The 25,200-nt window shown below is 43.7% G+C and overlaps 1 protein-coding gene across 2 annotated transcripts; it reads left to right on the top strand.

Moving 5' to 3' along the window:
* Positions 1 to 18: 18 nt before the first annotated feature.
* slx9 (SLX9 ribosome biogenesis factor) lies at positions 19 to 24,770 on the top strand. Of its 2 annotated transcripts, none has more exons than XM_021608852.3 (6): positions 19 to 398; positions 683 to 803; positions 11,163 to 11,231; positions 15,583 to 15,751; positions 23,757 to 23,825; positions 24,067 to 24,770. In XM_021608852.3, the coding sequence occupies exons 1-6, from the start codon at positions 210 to 212 to the stop codon at positions 24,194 to 24,196; spliced, it is 747 nt and encodes a 248-aa protein (XP_021464527.1). In that variant the 5' UTR covers positions 19 to 209; the 3' UTR covers positions 24,197 to 24,770. The 2 variants fall into 2 exon arrangements, with proteins under 2 accessions (XP_021464527.1, XP_021464526.1); XM_021608851.3 differs by having other exon boundaries at positions 72 to 398; positions 11,148 to 11,231.
* Positions 24,771 to 25,200: the final 430 nt, after the last annotated feature.

The raw sequence follows: 25,200 nt of genomic DNA, 5'->3' as shown, positions 1-25,200 counted from the left end.
ATTTTTTTTGCCCACTCCATCAGTCACTGCGGGACTTTGTGAGGAAGAGGCGGAAATATAGTTTGCACGTAATTGTTTCCCCCGGTCACATATCATAGAGACGCACATTTTGTTGTCAAAAGATTTTCCACGTTGTTAGCTAGCTCGAGCATGAATGTGGCTTCGGAGACAGATCGTATCTTTATTGAACTCAGTAACTAAAAGGCAGTATGGTTGGAAAGATAAAGCGGGTCCGTGAAAAGCTTCATCAGGCTGCGGTTAAACTTGACAGTCCTCCGTCCGGTGGCGCAAGATCCACAGATTTAGAAAAGGCACCGATTCCAAGTGGTTCATTCATCTTCGATGTAAACAAAACAAACAATGCACAGTTGCAGATAAAGAAGGATGAAAACGCGAAGGTATTTTATCAACACATAATTTAACGTTCGCTTGCCAACTGCGTCTCTTCTAGATGGTTTAGCTAACGTTGTAGCTGAAACTATTGTTAGAACAGTTAACGTTAGCTAGCTAACAGTTATCTATTTCACTAGCTAGCTAGTTGTCAGATAGCTAGGATCATAATGTATACGTACATGTTCATGGGATCAACCTAGCTGACTATAGAGAAATTACTTTGAAGTGTGGTTTTTTTCCCTCCAATATATTTATGTTGGGTGTCAATGTGGATGTTATCTTCCAACAGACCCCACTGAGTTCCTTTCCAAGTGGAATCTTTGCTGGCACACAAATCAGCCCTGAAGCCCTCGTGCAAACTCTGAAGTTTGAAGAACCATCCAATGACATTGTTACACCTGCACAGAAAGGTAAAGACACTGATTGTCAAACCAAATATTTAGCTATTTAATCAGTGGAAATCTGCACGAGAGTACTTGTCTGTGTGTCTCAATAACGAACCGTATTCTACCTTCAAGTACATGCATTTCATTTTCATGACGTTTTATCTCCCCCAAACGTCCAGGAGACATTGTTTATTTCCAGCAACATCAACCAGGCACATAGTATTTTTCTGAACACAATATGTTATTCTCTTCTACCACAAGAGGGCAGAAAATACAAAGGGATCACTCGACGGCAAGTGACTTGTGATGTGACGATGGCAACAGCTCAGTCTATGCAGTACATTAGCGATGGCAACAGCTCAGTCTATGCAGTACATTGCTTAGCGATGGCAACAGCTCAGTCTATGCAGTATATTGCTTAGCATTGGTATAACATTTGTAATGAAGAAAAGTAAGTAGGATGTTAACCTATAGATAAGAAACGATGCGCCCGCCAACCTCTTTCCTCTTGAGACCTAGGCTCTTTTGAATAAGCTCAAGCCCAATGTAAGTCAGTCAGAGCAGCTACTCCAGCTGCAGTGGCAGAGCTGCAGCAAGAAGCCCGTCTTCCTTGTTAGACAACAGAGGACTGGTTCTATTTATAGCCGCTCTGCAGCATAAATAGTTAATGCACGAAATCAAGGTTCTGTTCAGTCGCCTAGCTCCCCTGCATCAGTGTTCCTCCCTGACTAGATGAGTCGTGGCACCACTGACGGACACCGAGGAGGCTGGTGCTGCAGGGTGTAGTTCTCTTGGTTGGGTACCTCGCTGCGGCCCCATGGGAAAGCATCAGGTGTTCCTGTCCCTTGTGTATTACAGTGTAGCAGTGATTATGTCGACACACAGCGTGTAGTAGTCTGCCCTGACTCTTTGTCAGAAAGACTGTCAGAGAGCTGCGTTGAGTGTTACTTTTACTGTCTGTCTTTCTCATCAAGGTTGTTCCAATGTCTTGTTGTCTCTTGCTTGTTTAGGCTTTTGTCTGTAGTGCATGGTGGGAGGGGTGTTCAGGGGTGCCCGGTCCCTGGCTGGCTGGCTCGATCTCTGGAGATGGTGCCTGGCTGTTCCCTGTAGCTAGTGAGCAAGGATTTAAATAGCTTCCGTTTCTGCATTCTGCTGTTTCTTTCCTCTTCTTGCTCTCTTACTCGCTTGCAGACGCACACACACTGCTACCGAGTACTCAGTCTTCAGCCTTTTCTTGCGTCAAAACTAACAGGGTGTGTTAATACGTTGGATGTGTGTGATCTAATAACGACGGGTATATTTAGCTATGTCTATTGATTAGGCTAACTAATTAAAGCAAGTGATTTCCTGGCTGATGACAAGTGTATGAGATAATAAAAAATAAAAAAAAAAGGACAGGGCAATGAGATGCAGTATTCCATCTGTTGCCATGGTGAAATGTTTGTCAGCGTGCTCTTGTTTTCCCAAAACAGTGTCTGTATATTGGCCTCTTTGTGAAATGGTTGGTAGGTTCTGGAGAGCAAAATCTAATTTGACACTACATTAGTGGGAAAATAAAATTGAGGCGATATAAGTAAGGGTTTATTAAGAATGCTGCTTTTCATTCCTGTCCCCGGAAATGGTATGAATTAGATTTTTTTCTCATCTAAGCAGACAGACATTGAGAACTGTAGGCTCTTCTAGCTGTGAAAGCTGCTGTGATTAAAGCACTGCCTCCTTCTACACATTAACAATGAGGGAACGGAAGGGAGCCGGCGTTATAGAGAGCAATTATTTTAGCCTACAGCTTATCACTTCAGCTAAACGCTGTCACGTTGTCGTGTTAATAGGGGTTTTTCACCTGAAGGATCCCAAATTCACTTTCACTGACTCTACTACATTAATATTACATTTATTTTGGTTCTTCTTCGCGATCACCCTGTCCTCAGCGGTGTCTCTCTGCCCACAGGGATTAAAGCCCCTCTGGTTTCTGTTTGGGCATCTGTCCAGCTAGCCACTCTACTTTGCTATGCTGTTAATTATAAAATACTCTGTTCTCTCTGTCGGAGCAGAAAGAAGCAAGCAAATGCTGTGTGTGTGTGTGTGTCATGTCTTTTCATCCGTTGCCTGTTGTAGGTCCCCCTGGGGGCTTGTATCCGAGCAGATATAAACTCTTATCTGCCACTTTTAATTCGATTTGATTTAATTAGTATTATTATGCACACTTACTGTTGGTGCTTGGCATATTTGTTGGCACTTTGTGTGTGCATGTTTGTGCGTGCCTTTTGCCTAGTTAAATAAAGGTTAGATGATTATTATTTTTTTTTTACATTTCCCATCCTGACTTTCAGTCTCTGATTTTCTTTTAGGCCTATTCAATTGCTTTAGTTCATAGTCTTCACCAGGGCTCTACGCTGACATTTCAAAAAATATTTTTTTACAAGGAGCAGGTGTACACCTAAGTTAAACAATTTAGGAGCACAATTCTAAATATTTAAGGCAACAAGCTGTTTTCTTTGTAGTAATGGTGCAAGCATGAATCTGCCAGGACGCCAGGTCGCACAGCAAAATATTTAGGCTCATATGCAAGTAAAACAGTCGCACTGTAGAGCCCTGTTCACTTCCATGTATTCTGTGCTACGTGCGTCTTGAACAGAACCATCTCTGTTTCAAAGAGCAGGCCTCCTTGCTGCCATACCACGGCGTGATGTTAAAAGTGATGACTGCGGCAGTTGATCATTCAGTGACCACCTCTGTTTTGACAAAGAGCCCTCTTTGCACTTTTAATAGGGGATACCAGTATCTGAGCCGGGACCCGGTGAAACCACCTCTTTATCTTGTTGTCAGCGCCCCAAAGGCACTACCCCTCCTCTCCTCCACCTAACAGAGAGCTGCCTGTCAATTAAGCCAGAGAAAAGGTGGAAAGCGGAGAGGCTAAGCGGGGGGGCAAACCCAAGCAGGAAAGGAAATGTGGAATTCTCCCAATCACTCATAATAAAGCCTAATCAAGTTTCACGTTTTTGTCACGTGCACTAGTACAGTGAAATGCCTTTCTTGCGATCTCATCGGTGCTATCTATTTCACTGTGTGCTGAGAACCCAATCCTCTCTGGGGGTACAGGGAGGACCAGGGAGGTGGTAAGTAAGGCTGATTACCCCACCACAAACGGCCCCATGTCGGGTCGGGCTTCACCCATCAGCAGTTCAGGGCTGTCAGGGACGGGGATGCAGCAGTAGTAGCGATGCCTATCTGGCCCCTGTACCTCTGCTGTTACAGCAGGACAACACATTTGTTGTCGACACTGCGGTGGCAGATTAAAGATTGGACCAGGCAGGAAGGAACTGGCCTGTGATGAAAGTTGGTGTGTGTGTTGCTGCTGGAAGAGTTGTATCTGAGCCTGGGCTGAAGATGCACGTAGAAATGAAAAGAGAGCGATGAAAATACTTTCGCTTGGTTTGATAGTTAATTTTTACGCCACCATGTTTTGGCTTGAGATAAACTCTGTGATATTGAAGCAGTTTCCGATATAAGGTTAGAGATTTTCGGCAAGGATTTATTAGTTGCAGTGGTATACCCCGGGGGTTAAGAATGACCCTGATTTGTGATGTGGGGGCTGGGTCTTGTCCTGACTCATCAATCGCCATGGCAGCAACAGCAGTGTGGGTGGCTGGGAATTGGTGAGGTCATCCTGTCAGCGAGAAGGGAGTCAGTAACTTCAGTAGATCTAGGTTGTGGTTGGGTGTGGCCCAGTTGGTAGAGCATGGCGCTTGGACCACCAATTATCGTTGGTTCCCATATGGAAAATATATGCAAACCTGACTGTAAGTCACTGGATAGTAACATCTGCTAAATGGCATATATACAGTATATGAGGTTAGTTGGAGTCAGTGTCACACTGTGTCTTTCGTAGTAGTGGTGGGGGGGAAAATCGATACAGTTACATCGCATGTGTATATTATTTTGGATGATATTGTATTGATACTTTGACTCGAAAGTATCAATTTATGAAAACTATTTTGCTAGGTAGAGTTACCCACATGAAAAAATACTATAGTATACTATGGTATAAATTAGAGGTCGACCGATTATGATTTTTCAATGCCGATACCAATTATTGGAGGACCAAAAAAGCCGATACCCATTAATCGGACGATTTTTAAAAATGTGTATTTGTAATAATGGCAATTACAACAATACTGAATTAACACTTATTTTAACTTACTATAATACATCAATAAAATCAATTTAGCCTCAAGTAGATAATGAAACACTTTTCATTTGGTTTAAATAATGCAAAAACAAGTGTTTGGAGAAGAACGTAAAAGTGCAATATGTGCTAACGTTTCAGTTCCTTGCTCAGAACATGAGAACATATGAAAGCTGGTGGTTCCTTTTAACGTGAGTCTTCAATATAGTTATTAATATTAATATTAATATAGTTATTATAGGACTATTTCCCTCTATACCATTTGCATTTCATTAACCTTTGACTATTGGATGTTCTTATAGGCACTTTAGTATTGCCAGTGTAACAGTATAGCTTCCGTCCCTCTCCTCGCTCCTCCCTGGGCTCGAACCAGCAACACAATGACAACAGCCACCACATCGAAGCAGCGTTACCCATGCAGAGCAAGGGAAATAACCACTCCAAGGCTTAGAGTGAGTGAAGTTTGAAACGCTATTAGCGCGCGCTAACTAGCCAGCCATTTCACTTCGGGTTACACCAGCCTCATCTCGGGAGTTAATAGGTTTGAAGTCATAAACAGCGCAATGCTTGACGCACAACGAAGAGCTGCTGGCAAAACGTACAAAAGTGCTGTTTGAATGAATGTTTACGCGCCTGCTTCTGCCTACCACCGCTCAGTCAGATACTTGTATGCTCAGTCAGATTATATACAACACAGCACACGCTAGATAATATCTAGTAATATCATCAACCATGTGTAGTTAGTTAACTAGTGATTATGATTGATTGTTTTTTATAAGATAAGTTTAATGCTAGCTAGCAACTTACCTTGGCTTACTGCATTTGCATAACAGGCAGTCTCCTTGTGGAGTGCAACGGGAGAGAGGCAGGTCGTTGTTGAGTTGGACTAGTTACTGAAAGGTTGCAAGATTGGATCCCCCGAGCTGACAAGGTGAAAATCTGTCTTTCTGTCCCTGAACGAGGCAGTTAACCCACCGTTCCTAGGCCGTCATTGAAAATAAGAATGTGTTCTTAACTGACTTGCCCAGTTAAAGGTATATTTAAAAAACACTTCTTTAAAAAAAAAAAATATCGGCAAATGGGCCGATTTTAAAAATAAATAAATGTTCCATTATTTATTTGAGGCTAAATTGATTTTATTGATGTATTATATTAAGTTAGAATAAGTGTTCATTCAGTATTGTTGTAATTGTCATTATTACAAATACATTTTTAAAAATCATCCAATTAATCGGTATCGGCTTTTTTGGTCCTCCAATAATCGGTATCGGTGTTGAAAAATCATAATCGGTCTACCTCTACTTTCAACCTTGTGGCTAGGGCAGCAGGAGGACAGCAGGACAGAGTGGAAAGCAGGCCAATGCAGCAGCACACTCACCCAGCATGAGCACTTTTAACCATGTTAGCTAGAGCATAACTCAGTTATGGAGGACATTACCTCAATGTAGATTTATTTGTCAAAGTGAATCATTCCACTTGGCATAATTTCAATGTTGAATACTATTGTGAACGGTATTATTGGGACAGTCCATACCAGTGTTGGGGTCCATTTCAATTCGGGAAGTATGCTGAAACCACAATTCAAATTTTTCCCAGTGCGTTTCAATGAACAAACAATTGTCATCTGAATTTGCTTTACTTTCTAAATTCACTAGAAATGAAATTGACCCCAACCCTGGTCCCATACCATAATGGATGTTTGCATAAGGAGAGAAGCTGTAGGATGTTTTTAATAGCAGTGGATAGGTGAGGAGGAGGCAGGGGAATGACAAACAAACAAACACTATGAATTCTCTCACTTGTGACTTACTCCCGCTGTCCCACACTGACAGTTTCATTGCCGAAGAATGATATTAGCTACGACCACACAACCCGGACATCCTTGCCAGCTCCCCCTGCCAACCGCGCTGCCCACTCCTCTCCTTTAGTTTTTTTCCCTTCCTGCTATCGTTAGTGGAGAGTCATTCCCCAACAAATGTAGGCTGAAGAATTGATTTGCCTCAACAGCGTGGGCACTGTGTATTGTATTGTCATAACATGATTGGAAATAGTTATTTCCTGCCTTTCCTCCTCACTTTTGTTGATAAGTCAAATCCATTTCTAACACATTAAAGTACCTATTGAAATACATTCTACAAGGCAGCTAGATTCAGAGATGGACTGGCACAGTACAGATTATTTAATAGTTATTAGGTGGGTTCTTATATGTCCTATTTCACACATGTAGAAGTGTGTTATACACGTGTGAATTGGATATAATGTGAGAGTGGGGTCATGGCCAGTAACATAGTAACTACACTCAACCCAGTACAGTGATTAGGACCCCAATGGCCAATTGCAGCACATTCCCATGTGTTTTTAATGTCTTTCTGTTGTACCAAATATCTGTTTTTCGAAATGCAACGTGAGGACTGTGTTTTCAAAGCTTACGTTTCAACTGGAAGTACCTTAAAGCTAGAATCCTTAATTGCTACTTCCATTTTTGGACTTGATATAATTAATGACATACCCCGTTGAAGAATATAACTTATGCATGCCTCGTGAGCTTGGTTCAACGATCATACCCCCAAAAATAGAAGCTTGTTTACTCCAATGTTTGTAAAGAGTGCAAATATAAACAAACACTGGATTGCCTGAAAACATGGTTAAAACAAACCAAGAAAAATGATCATGGATGGTCAGGCCTTTCATCCCTAGCTCCGTCTATGAATTTGAGAGTGGTCACATTTCTCCAGGCCCATCCCTCAGCGTTTTACAAAAACAGAGGCGGGGTGCAACCCATGTCACTGCCTCGTACCACCTGTCCGTAGGCTATATCCAACATTTAACAGAAGCTCATCTGCGTCATTAAATGAGATGCTATTGATTGGGGAGGTGAAGGGAGTGGTGCCCCATTAAACAACATCTCCGGGCTCTCTGTCTCTGCACAATGCTGTAACCTCAAGCTGCCATTCAATGATTGGACGTTTCTAATTGAACACAAATGATAGATACGACATCTACAATGTCATGGTAATGATGACGACGTGATTCATCTGAAAAGGTCTGGATGAATAGACCTAGTTATTGATCCATCGTCGTGGTTATTGTCATTGTCAAATAAAACAACATCTATCAAAACGAAACAGATCTCCTTTGTTCAGTTTGACAGGAATAACATATTGTCGCTGAATAGGCAACCACAAAATAGTGCTGTACGAACCTCTTTTAAAAATTAGATCCCAGGGTACAATGTCGCCTTTTCGGAGATGATGCATTGTGGCACTGTGTGTTGACATAAGGAACATGAGAGTAAGAAAGGTCTCTACTAGAGATGTTGCGGCGTGTAGCATTTGGGTCCCATTGAGTTCCACTTTGCCGATCTCTCGGACATGTCAGTCAAGGACTGCGGCGTTGCTAATTACAAAGCCAATTCCATCAGTAGGCTCTATTAGATATATACAGTTGAAGTCGGAAGTTTACATACACCTTAGCCAAATACATTTAAACTCAGTTTTTCACATTTCCTGATATTTAATCCTAGTACAAATTCCCTTATTTTAAGAATGTGAAATGTCAGAATAATAGTAGAGACAATTCTTTTTTTTACATCTTTTATTTATTTCATCACATCCCCAGTGGGTCAGAAGTTTACATACACTCAATTAGTGTTTGGTAGCATTGCCTTTAAATTCTTTAACTTGGGTCAAATGTTTCGGGTAGCCTTCCACAAGCTTCCCACAATAAGTTGGGTGAATTTTGGCCCATTCCTCCTGACAGAGCTGGTGTAACTGAGTCAGGTTTCTAGGCCTCCTTGCTCACACACACTTTTTCAGTTCTGCCCACAGATTTTCTATAGGATTGAGGTCAGCGCTTTGTGATGGCCACTCCTATACCTTGATTTTGTTTTCCTTAAGTAATTTTGCCGCAACTTTGGAAGTATGCTTGTGGTCATTGTCCATTTGGAAGACCCATTTGTGACCAAGCTTTAACTTCCTGACTGATGTCTTGAGATGTTGCTTCAATATATCCACTTAATTTTCCTTTCGTCAAGATGCCATCTATTTTGTGAAGTGCACCAGTCCCTCCTACAGCAAAGCACCCCCACAACATGATGCTGCCACCCCTGTGCTTCACGGTTGGGATAGTGTTCTTCGGCTTGCAAGCCTCCCCCTTTTTCCTCCAAACATAACTATGGTAATTATGGCCAAACAGTTCTATTTTTGTTTCATCAGACCAGAGGACATTTCTCCAAAAGGTATGATCTTTGTCCCCATGTGCAGTTGCAAACCGTAGTCTGGCTTTTTTGTGGTGGTTTTGGAGCAGTGGCTTCTTCCTTGCTGAGCGGCCTTTCAGGTTATATCGATATAGGACTTGTTTAACTGTGGCTATAGATACTTTTGTACCTGTTTCCTCCAGCATCTTCACAAGGTCCTTTGCTGTTGTTCTGGGATTGATTTGCACATTTCGCACCAAATCACGTTCATCTCTAGGAGACAGAACGCGTCTCCTTCCTGAGTGGTATGACGGCTGCGTGGTCCCATGGTGTTTATATTTGCGTACTATTGTTTGTACAGATGAACGTGGTACCTTCAGGCGTTTGTAAATTGCTCCCAATGATGAACCAGACTTGTAGATGTGCACAATTTTTTTCTGGGGTCTTGGCTGATTTCTTTAGATTTTCCTACGATGTCAAGCAAAGAGGCACTGAGTTTGAAGGTAGGCCTTGAAATACATCCACAGGTACACCTCCAATTGACTCAAATTATGTCAATTAGCCTATCAGAAGCTTCTAAAGCCATGACATCATTGTCTGGAATTTTCCATGCTTTTTAAAGGCACAGTCAACTTAGTGTATGTAAAGTTCTGACCCACTTGAATTGTGATTTAAGTGAAATAATCTGTCTGTAAACAATTGTTGGAAAAATTATTTGTGTCATGCACAAAGCAGATGTTCTATTCAACTTGGCACAACTATAGTTTGTTAACACGATATTTGTGGAGTGGTTGAAAAACGAGTTTTAATGACTCCAACCTAAGGGTATGTGAACTTCCGACTTCAACTGTATAGGGCCAGGCTGCAACTCGGACACTTAATTTTCCCAAAGTCATGGAGCAGCGCATCGATCCTGTTTCTCTCTCTTTCGTCAACAGAGCGTGAAATCACAGGGATGGATTTAAAAAATAATAATTTAAAGCACACCACAAAATACTGTCACCTGCCCTGTCAGATATCAAGGTCATGTTTTGTGTTCAAAACAATTCAACCGCTGTACTGTAGTTTTAAATTAGTGATTTGCTTTTCTTTACCAACTCTCTCTCAAATGTGTACGTTTTCCACTAGACACTCCAGTGATATGGTTGACAGTGACCATATGCGTACTGCCCAGCATCTGTTCTTTGTCATTGCGCTACAGGAAGCAACTGTCTGTGTGATAACCTCTGCTCTTATCGCCCAGTGTCAGTGATAGCGCTTTCTTTGTCAGGAAGGGCAGAGATGGGAACAAATGCTCACACACCACTGGGGCTACCCTAAGCACAGGGGGCCCTCAACTTGCTTGTCCCAATTACTGAAAACATTCCATCCCAGGATGTTTTTCTAAAGAGGGGGAAATAGATAGATATAGTAGGTAGTGTTTTCTGTTCTCAACCCCCCCTCCCTCCGACGGTATCTCTCCCCGTTCTCCATGCCTTTGAACCAGGAAAGACGTGCCACATGTCCTGATCTAGCCATATCACAACAAAACTGTGATTACTTTCTCCCATTGGGCTTAAAGTTTTACGGGCTTTTCTTTTTCCTGTCCAATCAAGCTCTCGCTGGGAAATGTCCATTTTTATGCCCCAAACTCAAATCTGTTATTATAATTCTATTCAACTGTGAATTATTTATTTTGTAATGGGAACATTTTTACTGGTTCCATTCATCTTGTGGAAAAAGACCTGGCACATTTCAATTTCCAAAGCATTTAAAAAAGTCGCCACTCTTCCTTTATCGTTGATGAATTGCTTTGAATGTTGGTGAATTGATTTGAATGTTGGTGAATTGATTTGAATGTTGGTGAATTGAATTGGCGTTGAATGATATTTTCTATTGTTGTTGATGACCTCTTCACATACATTGTGGGTACCCTCATGGGTAAGTTTTCTCTACTGAATGTGTGAAGTATCAGTGTAACATTGTGGATGCTCACTCACTCACTCAGTCTATCTGTTCACAGCCCCGGAGGAGAAGAAGCAGCAGACGAAGAAAGAGAAGATGAAGGAGAGGCGAGACAGGTGGCTTAACAGTGAGTATTATCATAACGTAACATAGATCTGACTCGTACTGTTTCTCCTATTTGACTGGTCTGTGACCCACTGACACCTTTTCCTTGTCAGCAGGAGTAAGGCACCCTCAAAGAGTTACACACAATCGGGAACTTTATTGGCAGGAACGTATGTGACTAATGTGGTTCTGTGCAAAGAGAGATGATGAATGAATATACTGTCTATAATAGACATATCATGATAATGAATGGTTAAGAAGATACAAGAGCAATAATAATATGGGCCGAATAGTGGTACTCACTTCTGCCCACACACCATCACACATGTTCACTTGAAGAGAGACTGAGTAGGCTCTGAGCAGGCAAGAGGACTGTGTCTGGTTCCCTAGCAACCACCAGACGCTAGCAACCAGTGGCCTGGTCACAAAGGTCAATAGGAGATTGGGGAGCCAGTTCATGACCCCTTGATCTCTGGCACTGTTTAGGGCCTGGGTGGAGTGAGCTTCATTTAGTGATAAGACTCACAGGCAGGGGACTCCGTAACAGATCAAATGTTATTTGTCACATGCTTCGTAAACAACGGGTGTAGACTAACAGTGAAATGCCTACTTATGGGCCCTTCCCAACAATGCAAAATAGAAATAGCATAAGAAATTTAAATAAAATAGCACAAGGAAAAAATAGAAAAATAATAACTCAAAGAATAAATACACAATGAGTAACAATAACATGGCTGTATACACAGGGTACCAGTACAGAGTCAATGTGCAGGGGTACGAGGTCATTGAGGTAGATATGTGCATATAGGTAGGGAGAAAGTGACTAGGTAACAGGATAGATAATAAACAGCAACAGCAGCTTATGTGCTGAGTCAAGAAGTTTATGCAAAAAGGGTCAATGTTCCGGGTAGCAACTGGTTAACTATTTAACTAACGATTTAGCCGTCTTATAGCTTGGGGGGGGGGGGGTTAGACTCTGTTCAGGGTACTTTTTGTTCCAGACATGGTGCATCGGTTCCGCTTGCTGTGGAGAACACTCTGTGACTTGGGTGGCTGGAGTCTTTGACAGTTTCAACCTTCACGTTTTTGTCTTTCGACACTCGTTAATCCTGACATTGGGGCTCTCTCCCAAAAGAGTTTGAATTGATCAAATGTAGGATTAAGCCTTTTTGTGTTCAAAAATCAGATGTTTGAAAGGCAAGAGATAGATGCCTTCAGGACATAACAGCATTAGGTCGGTGCGATGAGGAGCTCCATCCCCACTGATCTCTCCTGAGAACCTGAGGTCTCTGCGCTGCGCCAGCCCGCGACAGAGCTAGCTGTGTCGATGTATTTACAACCCCTTTTTAAAGCTACAGTCTGGCATTTGTTAGCCAGCAAATCAGCAGCCCTCTGAAATGACCATTGAACAGATTCCCAGATCCCAGATTGGGCTTTTAACACCACCACCTACTTTTCTAGAATTGTGATCACTTAGTAACCCAATCTGCTGATCCAATCAATTCTCTGTGTAACACAAGATGTCTCCTCTGTGCATATCATTAGGCTCTAATGGTCCTTTTGACTCCGTCTGAAATTAGAGACAGGCTGCGAGCGTCAGACCTCTGCAGTTTTCGGAAATTAACAAGGAGAAAGAAAGAAATCGGATAATTGCTTTTCTGACGTAGACCAACTGTATTCCAGGAAGAGGCAGGGCGGTGTGTATCTGCAGCATGGGGGTCCTCTGGATCTGTACTGATGAGGATGTGCAAAATATGTGTTGATGAATAAGGATTATTATTCCGACTGTATATTCCACAGAGGTGACTTAATGCCCCGTGTGTTCCTTCATTTAGCCTAAATAAGAGACGGAGGTGGCAATTCAATCAAGTATCTAGCTACAGTTCTACACAATCTGGAAATAGCCTAAGGATTAGCCTAAATGACATGAGCGGCGAATCATTTTTCAGCAGACATTTTAATACCTTCGACACGTCCTGTCTACGATCTGGTCGTGTCCACCAAAGTCAGAATTGATACTTAAAAGCCATAAAGTTTAATGCGCCTCAATTTTCACCTGTTCACGAGCTGTACGTCTGTACCGATGACATCTGGTTTGAATATTCCTCCCTTGCTCTGATCACAGTATTTGTTCAAGTCTGTGGTGATGTCGGATTTAGTGTTTTGCCGCTGATATGGTCACAGTCAATTACATGGGCAAGTCTGCACATAAGAAACCGTACGGCTCATAGTCATCATAACTCATGGCTGAAATGGATGGGATCAACACCACTCTGATGAAAGCCAAAAGGCCCAAACCACAATGCTTTTAACCATATGTTTTCAATCTCAAGAGAAATATTGTCCTCATACTTTTGTATATAGTGTATGTGGACACCCCTTCAAATGAGTGGATTCGGCTATTTCAGCCAAACCTGTTGATGACCGGTGTATAAAATCGAGCACACAGCCATGCAATCTCCATAGACAAACATTGGCAGTAGAATGGCCTTACTGAAGAGCTCAGTGACTTTCAACTTGGCACCGTCATAGGATGCCACCTTTCCAACAAGTCAGTTCATCTAAATTTCTGCCCTGCTAGAACTGTCAACTGTAAATGCTGTTCTTGTGAAGTGGAAACATCTTAACAAGTTCCAAACTGCCTCTAGAAGCGAGATCCGCACAATAACTTTTCATCGGGAGGTTCATGAACTGGGTTTCCATCCGAGCAGCCGCATACAAGCCTGAGCAATGCCAAGCGTCGCCTGAAGTGGTGTAGTGCTCGCTACCATTGGACTCTGGAGCAGTAGAAACGCGTTCTCTTGAGTGATGAATTACGCTTCACAATCTGCCAGTCCGACGGACGAATCTAGGTTTGGCAGATGCCAGGAGAATGCTAACTCTGACTGCGAGCCAGGCCTAATTGTCCAACCTCAGGGCCCGACCTCTCTAATGCTCTTGTGATAAATGGTCCCCACAGCAATGTTCCAACATCTAGTGGAAAGCCTTCCCAGAAGAGTGGAGGCTGTTTATAGCAGCAATGAGGGACCAACCCCATATTAAATACCCATGATTTTGGAATGAGATGTTTGACGAGTAGGTGTCCACATACTTTTGGTCATGTAGTGTATAAATGCCACTCTACAAAGGGTTATAGGTAATCTTGGTAAGGCTACTGATTTGTTGTGGAGACACATCTTTGACATACAGTAAGTCTCTGCTGCTTGTGCCATGATGGAAACATTGTAACCTTCCTGAACCATCAAACAAGAAAAGTGTCAATACAGGATTAAGATTGAATCCTACTACACCGGCTCTGATGCTCGTCGGATGTGGCAGTGCTTGAAAACTATTATGGACTACAAAGGGAAACCCAGGCGCAAGCTGCCCAGTGACGCGAGATGAGCTAAATGCCTTTTATGCTCGCTTTGCGACATGCAACACTGAAGCATGCACGAGAGCACCAGCTGTTCTGGATGACTGTGTGACAACGCTCTCGGTAGCCGATGTGAGCAAAGCCTTTAACCAGGTCAGGATTCAGATGGATTACCAGGATGTGTACTCAAAGCATGCGGGGACTAACTGGCATGTGTCTTCACTGACATTTTCAACCTCTTCCTGACTGAGTCTGTAATACCTACGTGTTTCAAGCAGACCACCATTGTCCTAGTCCCCAAAGAGGCGAAGGTAACCTGTCTAAATGATTACCGCCCCATACCACTCACGTCGGTAGCCATGAAGTGCTTTGTAAAGCTGGTTATGGCTGCTGCCCCAACAGATGACGATGAAACGGGCTATAGGGAGGAGGTCAGAGAACTAGCAGAGTGGTGCCAGGACAACAACCTCTCCCTCAATGTGAGCAAGACAAAGGAGCTGATCGTGGACTACAGGAAAAAGTGGGCCCAACTGGCCCCCATTAACATCAACGGGGCTGTAGTGGAGCGTTTCGAGAGTTTCAAGTTCCTTGGTGTCCACATCGCCAACGAACTAGCATGGTCCAAACACACCAATTGCCACTGGACTATTACATTGACCCCCCCCCTATTTCTTTTACACACTGCTGCTACTCACGGTTTATTATCTATGCATAGTCACTTCACCCCTACCTACATGTACAAAAGACCTTAACTAACCTGTACCACCGCACACTGACTCGGTACAGGTACCCACTGTTTATAGCCTCATTATTGTGTTACTTTTTATAATTTTTTATAACTTTTTTACATTAGTAGATTTTTGCTTTAGTAAATATTTTGTTAACTATTCTTGAACTGCACTCTTGGTTAAGGGCTTGTAAGTAAGCATTTCACGGTAAGGTCTACACTTGTTGTATTTGGCGCATGTGGCAATTAAAGTTTGATTTGATTTAAATGCTTTTTTTGTGTGATATTTAGAGATCAGCTCCATCAAGCTGGCCAAGGAGCAACAAGTGGCCCAGGCTAAGAGGGCAGCCATGCCCGTTGTGGGTGACATGAGGCCGCTGGCAGACGCCCTGCCAGAACTCTGCCAGCTCATCCCCTCCACCACCAAGACCTCCAGAAAGGCCTCCCGAAAGAACCGTGTGTAAGTACACATCCCTGGGGAACACCCCAACAATGCTATGATTTCACACCATCCTCTTTCTCCTCACACCCACTGACTGATCTTACAGCTGTTGGTTTGTCTGGCAGGCCTCGTTTCATCCATGAAATGGGTCATAATTTTCTTTACCGTCATGTCATAGGTTCCGTTTTTGTCACTCTGTCATCTCCTCGCCCTGTCCAACCCTTTGTCTGCCTTTTTGTCAAGTTGAGTTTATCCAAGTGAATTTCAATCCTCTGTTTTAGGTCTTTCTTAGCATTTTTGTCACAGGAATACATGAGCTCATAATGTTCCAGTGTTTGGTTGGTCTCAGGGGCCCCTGGTAGCAGGGGCCAGCCCAGCAGCAGTGCTTCAGGACGCTGTCACTGGGTTTAATGAGCCATGTTACAGGACTGACCTGGATGGACATTCCCATATATTTTCCACACAGTACATTATGACAGAACCAGAGTGCCACAGCACACAATACTCCCCTACCTCTACAGTATGGCCTTCAGCACAGTTAGCCAGGCTTTAGTAAGTCGTTTTGAGGCATAGAGGACGGATGTGGCAGGGTTGCAAGATAATAAGGGAGCAATTGACTTCCGTTCAAAACAGAGGAAGAAGGAAGAGGACTGGGGTGTATTCATTAGCCGGATTCCATTGCAAAAATGTTGGTCTTTCGCAAAACGTTTTGGTCTTTCGCAAAACCTTTCTATTAGACAAATGCAGGTAGGTCCCTCCCCGTTTCATTCCCTTTGGTTCCTAGAGTAAACGCTAAACACACCAAACGTTTTGCAATGGAATTCGACTAATGAATACACCAGTGGTGAGATTATGCCGTAAAATGCACTAAATAAGAGGGGAAGAAGTCGCCTCCCAACGGCGATCCTGCAAGTGAATGAAGTCTGATCTCGTTCTGAGGACATTTCAATTGTGCATTATACCATTCCTCTTTGGTTTCTGGATGCTTCCAGGGTTATTTATTGCAGTCAAATTCAGCTCGGGAAAGCCTCAGTGGAGCTTGTTTATTGTAATGGGCAGTTTTTCAATCAGTCATAAATGTCTGTATGACTTAATGCCTTGGAGCCAATGCCTTGCTTTTGTTTTTTTAATGTGCTACAGCTCTCTCTCTTTCCCTTTCTCTCTCTCGCTCTCTTTTTTTATTTCTCTTTCTTTCTCTCTCGCTCCTTCCTGTCTGTTTCTATCTGTGTCCCTCTCCCTCTCTCTTCAGCTTAAAGATAAAGTAAAACAAGATGGGGGCTCAGCGGAGCACACACAGGCCTACCTCCTAATTGTAACTATCAGACTCAAAACAAAAAAAAAGCTATGCACCATATAGGTTGTATAAAAGGGCCCTTTAGACTGTTCCAATACATGCAATTAGCCTCGTGGCTCTTGCAAAGCCTTCCATCAGAGTCCATGGAGACATGGTTGCTAAGCAGTGGCGAGGTTAGCTCCCTTCTCACAAGTTAATTTTCCCAGGAGTCCAAAGTAGCAGGCGCTATAGAGAAGATCGAGAACAAGTCTTGGAGAAAGGTTATTTGCTGGTGAAAGGCAGTCTTTTGATGAAGACCAGGAGATGGATGTGGCGAATTGCTTTTGAACCCGTTTTTGACATGCCCGTTGTATATTCATACAAGGAAGTCACGTAAGGCTTAATACTGTTCTGTCGGGCTGACATATGGACGTGTTTGAAGTGTGAAACAGGGATCATAACATAAGCCAAAGGCCAGAGATGTCAACAGTGACTAAAAGTGTGAACAAGACGGGCTTATGACCGTAATAAGGGTACCTGAACTTTCACCCCCAGAGGAAGGTTGTTCTTCTTGACACTGACAGACACCTCTAGAAGAAGATGGGGGTTGTGTGGTTCCTTATACAACTCAACCATTGTAAGAGTGCAGACGGCGCCTATATTACATGCTGGCCTACCTATGACAACTTAGACCCTCTTGCCCTGTATGTGGTAGGTAGAATATTTGTTAGGAACAATGTGTGTGTAGTGGGGTCTAAAATTATTGACACCCTTGATAAAGATGAGCAAAAATGACTGTATAAAATACATAATTAGATGTATTCACATTTTTTATATATGAATACAATTGCTCAGAGAAAGGGATTTTGTTTAACAAGTAAGGTGCCTCCCGAGTGGTGCAAAGGTCTAAGGCACTGCATCGCATTGCTTGAGGTTTCATTACAGACTCCGGTTTGATCCCAGGCTGTGTCACAACCAGCCGTGACCAGGAGTCCCATGGGGTGGCGCACAATTGGCCCAGCGTAGTCTGGGGGATGGTTTGGCCGGGGAGGGGGGCTTTACCTGGCTCGTCACGCTCTAGTGGCGGGCCGGGCCAGGCGCCTCCAGGCTGACTTTGGTCGTCAGTTGAAGGGAAGCCTTAGGCATGCTGCAAGGAGACATGAGGACTGCAGATGTGGCCAGGGTAATAAATTGCAATGTCCGTGCTGTGAGATGCCTAAGACAGTGCTACAGGGAGACAGGACGGACAGCCGATGGTCCTCGCAGTGGCAGACCACATGGAACAACACCTGCACAGGATCGGTACATCTGAACATCACACCTGCAGGACAGGTACAGGATGGCAACAACAACTGCCCGAGTTACACCTGGAACGCACAATCCCTCCATCAGTGCTCAGACTGTCCGCAACATGCTGAGAGAGGCTGGACTGAGGGTTTGTAGGCCTGTTGTAAGGCAGGCCCTCACCAGACATCACCGGCAACAACGTAGCCAATGGGCACAAACCCACCGTCGCTGGACCGGACAGGACTGGCAAAAAGTGCCCTTTGACGAGTCGTGGTTTTGTCTCACCAATGGCGATGGTCGGATTTGCGTTTATCGTCGAAGGAATGAGTGTTACACCGAGGCCTGTACTCTGGAGCGGGATCGATTTGGAGGTGAAGGGTCCGTCATGGTCTGGGGCGGTGTGTCATAGCATCATCGGTCGCATCATCGGACTGAGCTTGTTGTCATTGCAGGCAATCTCAACGCTGTGCATTACAGGGAAGACATCCTCCTCCCTAATGTGGTACCCTTACTGCTCATCCTGACATAACCCTCCAGCATGACAATGCCACCAGCCATACTGTTCGTTCTGTGCTTGATTTCCTGCAAGACAGGAATGTCAGTGTTCTGCCATGGAAAGCAAAGTGACCGGATCTCAATCCCATTGAGCACGTCTGGGACCTGTTGGGTCGGAGGGAGAGGGATAGGGCCATTCCCCCCAGAAATGTCCGGGAACTTGCAGGTGCCTTGGTGGAAGAGTGGGACAACATCTCACAGCAAGAACTGGAAAATCTGATGCAGTCCATGAGGAGGAGATGCACTGCAGTACTTATTGCAGCTGGTGGCCACACCAGATACTGACTGTTACTTTTGATTTTGACCCTCCCTTTGGTCAGAGACACATTATTCAATTTCTGTTAGTCACATGTCTGTGGAACTTGTTCAGTTTGTCTGTTGTTGAATCTTGTTATTTTCATACAAATATTTACACATGTTAAGTTTGCTGAAAATAAGTGCAGATGACAGTGAGAGGACTTATGTTTTTTGCTGAGTTTATAGGGCAGGTGATCAAGGAGGTGTAACTATGGTGACAGGTGTGCGCCATAACGAGCGGCCTGGTGTCGTAGAGACCAGAGAGGGAGCACACGTGGCAGATATCCTTATGGACTGCCCTCTTCAATTCAAACCACAAGATTTCAGTGGGTGTCAAGTCTGGAGACTGAGATGGCCTTTCCAAAATGTTGATTTTGTGGTCAATTACTCATTTCTTTGTGGATTTTGACATATGCTTGGTTATTGTCTTGCTGGAAGATCCACTTGCGGCCAATTTTCAAGCTCATGGCAGAGGCAACCAGGTTTTTGGTTAAAAATGTCCTGGTACTGGGTAAAGGGCATGACGCAGCTGGCCAGTGGAAGCAAAATAGCCCCATAACATCAAAGATCCACCACCATATTTTACAGTAGGTATGGGATTATTTTCAGATCAAATGTATTTGTCGCATACACATGGTTAGCAGATGTTAATGCGAGTGTAGCGAAATGCTTGTGCTTCTAGTTCCAACAATGCAGTAATAACCAACAAGTAATCTAACTAACAATTCCAAAACTACTACCTTATACACACAAGTGTAAAGGGATAAAGAATATGTACATAAAGATATATGAATGAGTGATGGTACAGAACGGCATAGGCAAGATGCAGTAGATGGTATCGAGTACAATATATACATATGAGATGAGTAATGTAGGGTATGTTAACAAAGTGGCATAGTGATACATGTATTACATAAAGATGCAGTAGATGATATAGAGTACAGTGTGTGTATATATATATATAGATATAGATATAGATATAGAGATAGATAGATGAGTAATGTAGGGTATGTAAACATAATATTAAGTAGCATTGTTTAAAGTGGCTAGTGATATAGTCAGTGTGTTGGCAGCAGCCACTCAATGTTAGTGGTGGCTGTTTAACAGTCTGATGGCCTTGAGATAGAAGCTGTTTTTTCAGTCTCGGTCCCTGCTTTGATGCACCTGTACTGACCTCGCCTTCTGGATGATAGCGGGGTGAACAGGCAGTGGCTCGGGTGGTTGTTGTCCTTGATGATCTTAATGGCCTTCCTGTGACATCAGGTGGTGTAGGTGTCCTGGAGGGCAGGTAGTTTGCCCCCGGTGATGCGTTGTGCAGACCTCACTACCCTCTGGAGAGCCTTACGGTTGTGGGCGGAGCCATTGCCGTACCAGGCGGTGATACAGCCCGACAGGATGCTCTCGATTGTGCATCTGTAGAAGTTTGTGAGTGCTTTCTCATGCATTCTCATTTCGAAGCCAAACCTACCACGGGTGTGTGTGGCCCAAGAGCTATACTTTCATGTCATCCAGCAAAAGTAAACACCTAGAGTTTGCTAAACAGCATTGGCGCTTGGATTGGAACCAGTGAATTGGTCAGATGACATGACAATCAAGCTCTTTGGCCACGCACACGAGGGGTGGGTTTGAAATGAGAACGCATGAGCAGAAAAGAGCCCCATTCCAACTGTATAATATGCTGGTGGATCTTTGATGTTATGGGCTATTTTCTTCCACTGGTCCTGGGGTATTATTTGTTAGACAAAATCTATTTCTCTGTGCAATTGCATTAGTATAAATTAATATAATTTCAAAAAAAAATTCCTAGCATACAATATAGATCAGTATTTGAATTATTTACCTCACTTGTGAGCAAAACTTTTTAGCGGCCTCCCTCGTGACGGCGAAGAGGAAAAAAAAGTTTCCTGCAATTCTACACATTTTGTCATGGGTTGGATGCAAATGTTTGCCGTTTTTAATATCATAACTGATTATGAATGGATCCCAACCCGGTCGGTATTTCGACCATGCTTACTACAAGTTTAAATAGCTGGCCACTAGACTAATTGACCAATCACATTTTTGGGGGGCTGACATGGGCTAGTTGAGTGACTGATGCACAACCAACTTTTGAAATTGCACCTTGTGTGTTCTATTCTAACTCTCAACAATAAGTTGATATCGCCACTGAGTGAGTTTAAAAAAAAAAAGTTTTATTGTTCCGCAGGCCTACAAAAAGGGGTACGGCCCGTGGGCCATATTGACTAACTAGCTCTTCAGCCAACACATTCTCTCTTCAGTTGCCAACGATATCAAGTTCTCAGTTGTGTTCCATCTGTGTTATTATGAGAAGAGTTGATATTTATGATGATAATATTTGATTAATTCCCGCGTTGAACTCTTGTAGCTGTTCTGTGCTGGTTGGACCTTTTTAGACTAGACTGTGTGTTTACTGTAGCTCCACAAGGCTGTTTTCAACTTTGACCTTTGGCTTCCCCACTGCCTCCAACCTAGCTGCAGTTCCCATGACCTCTTTTGCTGAAAAACATATTTATTTGGATTGAAATTGTTTTAATTCGCAAGCAAGTCCGTGTCTACCCCTTTTTCACTCTTGTCTGTCAAACGTGTCACAACTCGCAAGAGCATATGTTTTGTCCCGTCGTGCCCTTGTTATGTCTTTGCTGATGTGTTTGGTAAACTCAACATCCATTTTGCCAAAGAAACAAGGTTTTTCTGTACATCACAACTTGGCATGGTTAATTGTTGGACAAGGCCAGAATGGATCAGCTCAGTTGGCCTGCCTCCACCTCTGTCTGTTATTAGTAAATTAAGTACTCGTCTGTCTGGCCCCAGTCCTAAATAACTAAACACATACAGGAAAGTCCTAACTATGGCACTGCCTGGAACCATCGCACATGGATAGCACATTGTGGTCCTAACTACCGTTTAAAAAAAAATATATATATATATATATACACTGCTCAAAAAAATAAAGGGAACACTTAAACAACACAATGTAACTCCAAGTCAATCACACTTCTGTGAAATCAAACTGTCCACTTAGGAAGCAACACTGATTGACAATAAATTTCACATGCTGTTGTGCAAATGGAATAGACAACAGGTGGAAATTATAGGCAATTAGCAAGACACCCAATAAAGGAGTGGTTCTGCAGGTGGGGACTACAGACAACTTCTCAGTTCCTATGCTTCCTGGCTGATGTTTTGGTCACTTTTGAATGCTGGTGGTGCTTTCACTCTAGTGGTAGCATGAGACTGAGTCTACAACCCACACAAGTGGCTCAGGTAGTGCAGCTCATCCAGGATGGCACATCAATGCGTGCTGTGGCAAGAAGGTTTGCGATATCTGTCAGCGTAGTGTCCAGAGCATGGAGGCGCTACCAGGAAACAGGCCAGTACATCAGGAGACGTGGAGGAGGCCGTAGGAGGGCAACAACCCACCAGCAGGACCGCTACCTCTGCCTTTGTGCAAGGAGGAGGAGGAGGAGCACTGCCAGAGCCCTGCAAAATGACCTCCAGCAAGCCACAAATGTGCATGTGTCTGCTCAAAAGGTCAGAAACAGACTCCATGAGGGTGGTATGAGGGCCCGACATCCACAGGTGAGGGTTGTGCTTACAGCCCAACACCGTGCAGGACGTTTGGCATTTGCCAGAGAACACCAAGATTGGCAAATTCGCCACTGGCGCCCTGTGCTCTTCACAGATGAAAGCAGGTTCACACTGAGCACATGTGACAGACGTGACAGTCTGGAGACGCCGTGGAGAACGTTCTGCTCCCTGCAACATCCTCCAGCATGACCGGTTTGGCGGTGGGACAGTCATGGTGTGGGGTGGCATTTCTTTGGGGGGCCGCCATGTGCTCGCCAGAGGTAGCCTGACTGCCATTAGGTACCGAGATGAGATCCTCAGACCCCTTGTGAGACCATATGCTGGTGCGGTTGGCCCTGGGTTCCTCCTAATGCAAGACAATGCTAGACCTCATGTGGCTGGAGTGTGTCAGCAGTTCCTGCAAGAGGAAGGCATTGATGCTATGGACTGGCCCGCCCGTTCCCCAGACCTGAATCCAATTGAGCACATCTGGGACATCATGTCTCGCTCCATCCACCAACGCCACGTTGCACCACAGACTGTCCAGGAGTTGGCGGATGCTTTAGTCCAGGTCTGGGAGGAGATCCCCCAGGAGACCATCCGCCACCTCATCAGGAGCATGCCCAGGCGTTGTAGGGAGGTCATACAGGCACGTGGAAGCCACACACACTACTGAGCCTCATTTTGACTTGTTTTAAGGACATTACATCAAAGTTGGATCAGCCTGTAGTGTGGTTTTCCACTTTAATTATGAGTGTGACTCCAAATCCAGACCTCCATGGGTTGATAAATTTGATTTCCATTGATCGTTTTTGTGTGATTTTTGTTGTCAGCACATTCAGCTATGTAAAGAAAAAAGTATTTAATAAGAATATTTCATTCATTCAGATCTAGGATGTGTTATTTTAGTGTTCCCTTTTTTTTTGTTGAGTAGTGTATATTTTCACATTTTTTAACCATAATCATTCCATATGAAATCAATCACTTTTTGACCATCTTTGTCATTTTGTCTTTCCCTCTCAGGCCAGTGAAGAAGAAGCCGGAACCAACAGACTTCAGCCTGATGAAGCCAGCACAAAAACGCAAACTCCTGTAAGACCTCACATTGACCTTTACCCGACCATGGCCAAACCACCACTGATGATCACATGTCTAACTTGTTTTTCTCCATGAGAAAATGACTTAAAGCTTAAATGTAAACGTTGTCCTACTGATTATCAGCGCAACCAAGATAATAAACTGCTCGTCTGCTGTTTACTTTTACCATTATTATGTCTCTTTATTTTATATTTTGTTATTACCATACGACCTACGTGTTTTGTTTTGATCTCAGGGAGAGTGAGACCAGTCGGTTTAGTGAAGCTGTGAAGAACCTGGCACACAGCAAGACTAACCCTCTGGCAGCTATTGGTGAGCATCTGAGGAAGAGACTGAAGCAGGAAGAGGAGCAGGGGCCTAGCTAACGTGTTCGACTGGAGGCGCCATTTGGATCTGCAGTAGAGCAGAGACGGGGGGGGGGGGGGGGGGGGTCGTGTTTGAGATCGACTACGCTGCAGTTGGCAACTGCAGACTGACTGACTGATCTAGAAATAACCTTGCATCCTATATAACTACTTAATAGTATTTGTCGATCAGTCATGAATTGATGCTTTCAACCACGGATATGGCACAAGAAAGACCCTGCCTTTTGTTTAAGGGTGATGCCTGCATCCCTGTGCCCAATCTACCAAACCTGCCAAAATCAATGGGCTCTTTTTTGATTGAAGTGGTTTTGGTCATTGTGCACTATACCAGTAAAACATCAGAGGACTTACAGGTTGTCTGAGTAACGGCAAAGTTCACAACGCCTAATTAGATCATGCCCCCAGTTCTATAGAAGTTGAAAATGAATAGTTACGTTTGTGGATGAGGGGAAAAACAAACTGATGTTGTAAATGTAAAGAATAGATCTGTCATCAAAACGTCTCTTTTCAATTTGCGTACAGTATCTCTTCCACGTTTTCTTTTTAAGCAATATTAAAAATGCAATACAGTACATTCAAACTTGCCTTCCATTTTGTATAACACACTGCGTATGCGCCACGTCTTTGTGATTTATTGGTGAATGTGTAATTTAGATCAGATCGTGATGGATATGGAACGTGGAAGGTTCCAGTTTGGAAGCCGTGTTCCGAACTGCGATCTGCAATCCTGAGGCTCAGAACAGCAGCATATCCATGGAAACCAACCGGTCATATCAATGAGCATAAGTAGCAACAGGGGTGTGCCACGCAGGTCCAGAAATAGAAAGGAAACATGTTCAGCCTAGAACTGATGATACACATGGATGTAGATGGACACTTCAGACTGTTAGAGCCACAGAGGTTACGTCCCAAATGGCCCCCTATTCCCCATTGCGCTACTTTAGGCCCAGGTCAAGAATAGTGCATTATAGCAAATGGGACGCCATTTGGTACGCAGTCAGAGG

This window comes from Oncorhynchus mykiss, chromosome 7 (genome assembly GCF_057628025.1).
Source record: "Oncorhynchus mykiss isolate SJ-2025 chromosome 7, ASM5762802v1, whole genome shotgun sequence".
Taxonomy (NCBI): Eukaryota; Metazoa; Chordata; class Actinopteri; order Salmoniformes; family Salmonidae; genus Oncorhynchus; species Oncorhynchus mykiss.
This window is presented reverse-complemented; position numbering and strand designations above follow the sequence as displayed.

Bases quoted from the DNA above. Each gene is read 5' to 3' on its own strand.
- slx9 (XM_021608851.3), top strand. From the start codon at position 210: ATGGTTGGAAAGATAAAGCGGGTCCGTGAAAAGCTTCATCAGGCTGCG. The intron at 804-11,147 runs GTAAAGACACTG...TCACTCACTCAG, and splicing joins TGTTACACCTGCACAGAAAG to TCTATCTGTTCACAGCCCCG. The intron at 23,826-24,066 runs GTAAGACCTCAC...TTTTGATCTCAG, and splicing joins GCACAAAAACGCAAACTCCT to GGAGAGTGAGACCAGTCGGT.